This window comes from Mus pahari, chromosome 15 (genome assembly GCF_900095145.1).
Source record: "Mus pahari chromosome 15, PAHARI_EIJ_v1.1, whole genome shotgun sequence".
NCBI classification, from domain to species: Eukaryota; Metazoa; Chordata; class Mammalia; order Rodentia; family Muridae; genus Mus; species Mus pahari.
In genome coordinates this window covers 73,124,476-73,129,999 of record NC_034604.1, presented here as the reverse complement: position 1 = coordinate 73,129,999, position 5,524 = coordinate 73,124,476, and the positions used below count along the sequence as shown (strand labels likewise).

The following is a 5,524-nucleotide window of genomic DNA, read 5'->3' as shown; positions in this document are numbered from 1 at the left end:
GAGGAGGAGGAGGAGGAGGAAAAGGAAAGAAAAAGAAAGAAAGAAAGAAAGAAAGAAAGAAAGAAAGAAAGAAAGAAAGAAAGAAAGAAAGAAAAGGAAGGAAGAAAGGAAGAAAGGAAGAAAGAGAAGAAGGGGAAGAAAAAGCCTTCCACAAACCTCTAAATGCGTTTGGAGGTCTGTGTTCCAGTTGGCACTGGAAAACTGCTGAAAATTCTACCTCTACCCCTTTCATAGTTTGGAGTATGAAACTCCCATCTCACCTGGAGCCTGCCACAGCCAGGACCTGCTCTCCACACAAGGGATGGAGTTGTGTAAATGGGGAAGGGGTGTATTGCTCCAGTCATTGCTCCCAAAGAAGCACCCACACTATACAGCCTTTGGCTATGTGAAATCTAAGAGGATGCTGAGCTGTGGAATCTTGAGAGGGATGTCTAGACCAGGGCTGCAGAAGGCACTGTGGAGAAGCACAGAAGGACCAGCACATCATTTTGGAGCAGCAGGGTCTCTACAGATGGGCAGCCGTGTTCCAGACACTGTCCAAACCTCTGACTTTCATCCTGTGAAAGTCTGGAAAGATACTTTCCAAAATGAAATGCTCAGAGGGCCATGACCCTCAGGTCCTCTCTTCCTGAGTCTTCTAGAATGTACTGAGAAACTGAGGCCCTGTGTACAGTGCCTTACAGGAGCCCTGGGTGGCACAGAACACTTAGGGACACGGGTTGTACCGAAGAGATGATTTGTGGACAAGGCTTGGCATGCACAGAAGGCAGCCCAGCCCCCATAGTGAAAAGTATTTGAGGTCTTCTCAGAGGCCCCAGTACAAAAGGTGAGCCGACCAGTCTTGGTTTCCCTCCCCGCCAGTGCACACAAGGAAAACGGCCTCAATTCTGGAATCTCCAAACCATGTCAGTAGTCCTACTTCAGGACTTGGAGAAAATGTATTCCTCAATCCTGAAAGTGAATATCCTATCCTGCCCCTCTGTAAGTTAAACAGTGAGTCTGGGCTACACTGGGCAGCCTGCCTGAAATCAAAGGTCTATCCCGGGCACCCAGAAGAGCCAATAGTATGAGTTATAATGAAGTATCTGCTTCCACTCAACCTTTGATGTAACTAAGGCTACTTCTCAGAGCCCAGCCACAGTCACAGCCCAGCTCAGGGACCTCCGCCCTCCTCCCAGGGGAAAGCAAGGGGACGCAATCTTTGAAATGCAAGTCTCCAGTTTTTGGGGGGTTTTTTGTTTTTTTTAAATGAGATCTCAATGACTCTTTCCTCAGAAGACACCTGACTCCAGGCAAAGAGCAAGGTGGCATTGTTCAATGCTGCCAACTTACTCCACTTCCGAGTCAGCTCACTAGCCAACCTCCTAACTGACGCAGGCAAGAACCCACGCGTGAGACAAAGGGGGCCCAGTGCTGGGACAGAACGCAAAAGTGTGGAGTGAATCCCCTACTCATAAACTCAGGGTGAACACCCTTGGCACAGCTCACTAAACTGTACAAACTGGGTGTGTTTTATTTAATGTAGATTTACGACATTTCTTTCCTTATGTGTATGTGCACATGTGTCGTGGTGCATGTGTGGAGGTCAGAGGGAAACCAGCAGGAGTCAATTCTCTCTGTCTACCATGAGACGGATCTCAGGGTTGGCAGCAGGCTCCTCTACCCATTGAGCCATCTTGCCGACCCATCAATCAAATTGACTAACACTAGTTAGTAGAAACGCAGGCCATTTCCAACAGTAAACAAAAAAGTCGAAAGCACAGAACCCTGACACCAGCTCTCTGGATCCCTTCTCTCTGGCTTCTGCCGGCAGCTAGCTGCCTTCAGGAGAACCGCATCAACAGCCTTTCTTTGTGCACAGAGGGCTTAGGATTGGCCCAGAAGGAAAACTACAGACATGTTTTATCTTAGCATGCAGTGAGGAAACCTTTTTGTAATTTCCTTTGAAAAGTCATCCGACCATGATGGCGCCTGAGCTCTTGGGGAGCCAACTTGGTCTACAGAATGAGCTCCAGGACAGCCAGAGCCACACAGGGAAACCCAGTCTCAAAATAATACCAAAACCCTCAGGTAAGCACAGTTTCAACAATTGTTAAAATAAACTTCGACTTCCTCAACAGAATGCAAATGAAAAAAGAGGAAGCTGGCTCAGGAAGGGTTAGAAAAAAACAGGCTCCACCTGAGTTTACTGGGAAAAGTCTGACTTCCCACCTAAGAAGACACAAGCCACATAAGAAGTCCAGGAGAAGCTAGCAGTGGTGCTGTACACAGTTGATGCCAGCTCTCGCAGGCAAAGGCAAGCGGATCTCTGTGAGTTCGAGGCCAGCCTGGTCGACAAAGCAAGTTCCAGGACAACCAGGGCTACCTAGAAAAACCTGATGTTGAAACAAACAACAACAACAAAAAAAAAAGTCGGGAAAAGTGTAACAGAAGGCTTTCCCCACAAGCAAGTCAAAGGAGCCTTCCTGTTACTAACTTGCTTTATCACTTCTCATCCTGTCACCCCACTCCACACACTAGAAAGAAAAGGCAGGAACCCAGAAACTGTGCCCACAGAGAGGCTCCAGGGTGTATCAGACAAAGGTAGACACAGTAAATGAACGAGCAGGTCTGGAGATTGTGTTTGGCTCTCTGCTCCAGCCCTGCCAATCATGCCGCACGTCCTAGTAAATTCAGTAACAGCTCAGGCTACTCAGCCACCGGTGAAGAATAAGAGCCTGCTCTTCCAGAGGGGGAAGTAGACAGCTCCAGTCGCTGCCACTTGAAAACCGTGAGAACAAAGCCATCTCTCCAGCAGCACTCCCAGATAGGAAAGTCTGAACTTACCAAAAGAGTATCCGTAAAATATTGGCCACCAATAGCACCAGGCACACATGGGTGGAGAAACCGTCGGCGTTCTGAGTCCTCCGGATGTCCCTGTATTGGGGTATGTACGGAACTACCCCTCCGAAGACCATGGCCCCAGCGGCCACCCAGGAAACCAGCTGGTGCAGCGGGACCAGAAGCCACCCCAAGCCTTCCGCTTCCATCGCCAGCACCGAGGCTGCGCTGCCAACCAGCAATGTCCACCTGGGCCAAGCTCCTTTGGGCTCTCTGAGTCCGCAAACTGACTGTCACCTCCACATGGCCGCCGCTATCCTGCGCAGTCAGCCACCATCCCGACCTGGAAGGGGAAACAAAGATAAAGCACTGACAGGAGCTGGACCAGGGCGCACCTGTGCCCGACCTGGAGTCTAGGCAGGGCCTGGGAGCGCAGCGCTCCGCACCCACAGCTTCGGAAGCCCAGGCTCCCCGGGGCGCGCGGCGAGGGTTCCCAGCAGATCCAGGACCCGTCCTGCTCCCAGGAAGGCTAACGAGCTGGCGACGCGCGCCTGGCCCTTTGCGGGCCGCCCAGGTGCAGGGAGGAGTGCACCCCGCCGGGTTAGGGGGAAGGAAGGGGTGCACTGCCCGGCGCGATAGCCGCGGGGGGTGACACCGCCCCAAAACGGGTTCAGCTAGTGGGGGAGGGGTGGACGCGTGGCCCAGAGGGAAGCAGAGCAACCCGGACCCCAAGTCTTCAGGTTTCCCAGAGAGGCTCCGCCCGACAGCGAAGAGCAACCAAAGTGAGCTGAATCCGCGTCCCTTACCAGCCACGCCGCGCCAGTCGGTCTTTCTGTCCCTCAGTCCCAGCCAGAGGAAGCCCCGCCCCGTGGCGTCACAATGGAGGTCACGCCCACTCCAGGGTCCCGCGGCTACCCCGCTGGGTCCTAACGCGCGCGCGCGCACGCGCGCTCACGACCGGGTGGGACAGAAGAGGTGGCGGGCACTCTCCTCTGCTGCGTGTCCCAGATTAGGAAAAACCTACGGGGAGGCGCTTTCAGGCCAAGTGACCACGTGAACCGTCTCTAGCTAGCGCCGCGCGCTGGGCACAAGGTAGATGCCTTACGGAGCCACTAGCAGCTGAAGATGAAATACTGGGTGTTGAAAAAAACTGTCACAGCGGCCAGCTCTAGGCCTGGGACGCCATCCTCCCCGGGATTCCAGGGGTCTTTGAAAGTCTCTGAACAAGCCCATGAGGAGCTGGCAACCCTTACCAAGGACTGGAGCTTGGGAGTTCGCTGAACTACTCACTGACTGCCCTAGGCGACTACAGGGCTGGCGTCAGCACGCCACAATTGCTGAGTCTCCTCCTCCATATGTGAGGTCAGTCCTCCTCTGGGTGCTCATTTACAGGAACAGAGCGTAGGAATTCCCGAGTACACCTCTTACCTCAGATGGACCCTGGTGGGCTGAGCAAGTTGAACCAGAAGAACGAGCTGCCCTACCTGTCAGTAGGGGACCTAGGTAGTAAGTAAGGTGCCAGACGCGGTGACAACAATAGGAAACACATCGAACTCTGCCTGGCATATGCACAGTACTTGAGCAGAGCAACCCCCGCCCCGCCCCCAGAACACAACTGACCCCCACCCATCTCACCAGGTATCGCCCTTTTCACCAGGTCTGGTCCTGTTCCCCACCTGGGTGGTTTTGCGGGAAATCACTTTAAGACTCACCTAAGATGAATTCCAAGCAAGCTTGATTGTCCAGGGGCCTGGGAAAGACAGGAAACGCTTATCCTCCAGCAGGGCCCACAGCCCCCCTAGCCACTTCCTGAATCAACACACTCAATACTCAACACCAGGAAGGAACAGGAAGATGAATAAATACTAGGACGCTATGGCAGGACTGGGTGAAGGGGAAGTAGGTGTTTCCATTTAACACACACCTCCATCTTCTTACACACCCCACCCACACCCACACCCACACCCCTGCCTAAGGCTCCAGAGTTTCCAGGATTCCGTTGCCTCTCCTAGCTCTCCTGATGCATGTTAGGAGTAACATACGGCTGCCCCACTTGTCCTGAATATTCCATGGGCTTTGTATACACAAATAGGAGCTTTGCTGCTCAGCATAAGGCAGAAGCACCTCCAGGAGCCCAGACAAGTGCACACAATCCTACATTTTCCGGTCCAGTACTACACACCGTGGTAATCTCTGGTAAGGAGAGCTACCATCTGTAGAGCTGTGGGTGCTTTTTAACATCACCATATCTGGTTTCTGAGCCTTGGTCTAGACTCTAGAGTATCTGTTGTGCAAGGACCTTCACAGATGCTCCACTAGCACCAGAATCCCCGTGTTCCCAAAGAAGGAAGCCAACAGAGCTGCGCGAGGTTGAAGAACGGCCTCCAGAGACGATGCTTTTCCCTAATTTCTGGCAGTTAGTTGTGCATGCTATCATACGTGGGGGAAGAAATCTTGTTATTTTTCAGATGTGATTGCATTAAGCATCTTGAACTGGGCCCACTCAAGATTGGGTACCATCCAGGGAGCCTTTAAGAACAATCATGAGTCTTCACTGGAGAGGACAGATTTAAGGACACACAGAAGAGAAAGCCAGTGATGATGGAAGAGAGAGAGAGAGAGAGAGAGAGAGAGAGAGAGAGAGAGAGAGAGAGAGAGAGAGAGGCTCAAAATGCAGCCTCAGAAGCTGAACCCCATGAGCCAT

The 5,524-nt window shown here is 52.5% G+C and overlaps 1 protein-coding gene across 6 annotated transcripts in view; it reads right to left on the bottom strand.

Annotated features, from left to right (window-relative positions):
• Window positions 1–4,697, bottom strand: part of Slc66a2 (solute carrier family 66 member 2) — a 37,475-nt gene extending 32,778 nt beyond the window's left edge. For 2 of the 6 annotated variants that reach the window (XM_029546714.1, XM_029546717.1), the window contains exons 1-2: window positions 3,548–3,622; window positions 2,827–3,163 (exon numbers count right to left, since the gene is read on the bottom strand). In XM_029546714.1, coding sequence (XP_029402574.1) covers window positions 2,827–3,029 — 203 coding nt within the window. In that variant the 5' untranslated portion in view covers window positions 3,030–3,163; window positions 3,548–3,622. The other 4 variants (XM_021214619.2, XM_029546716.1, XM_021214618.2 and 1 more) reach the window with 4 other exon arrangements.
• Window positions 4,698–5,524: the final 827 nt, after the last annotated feature.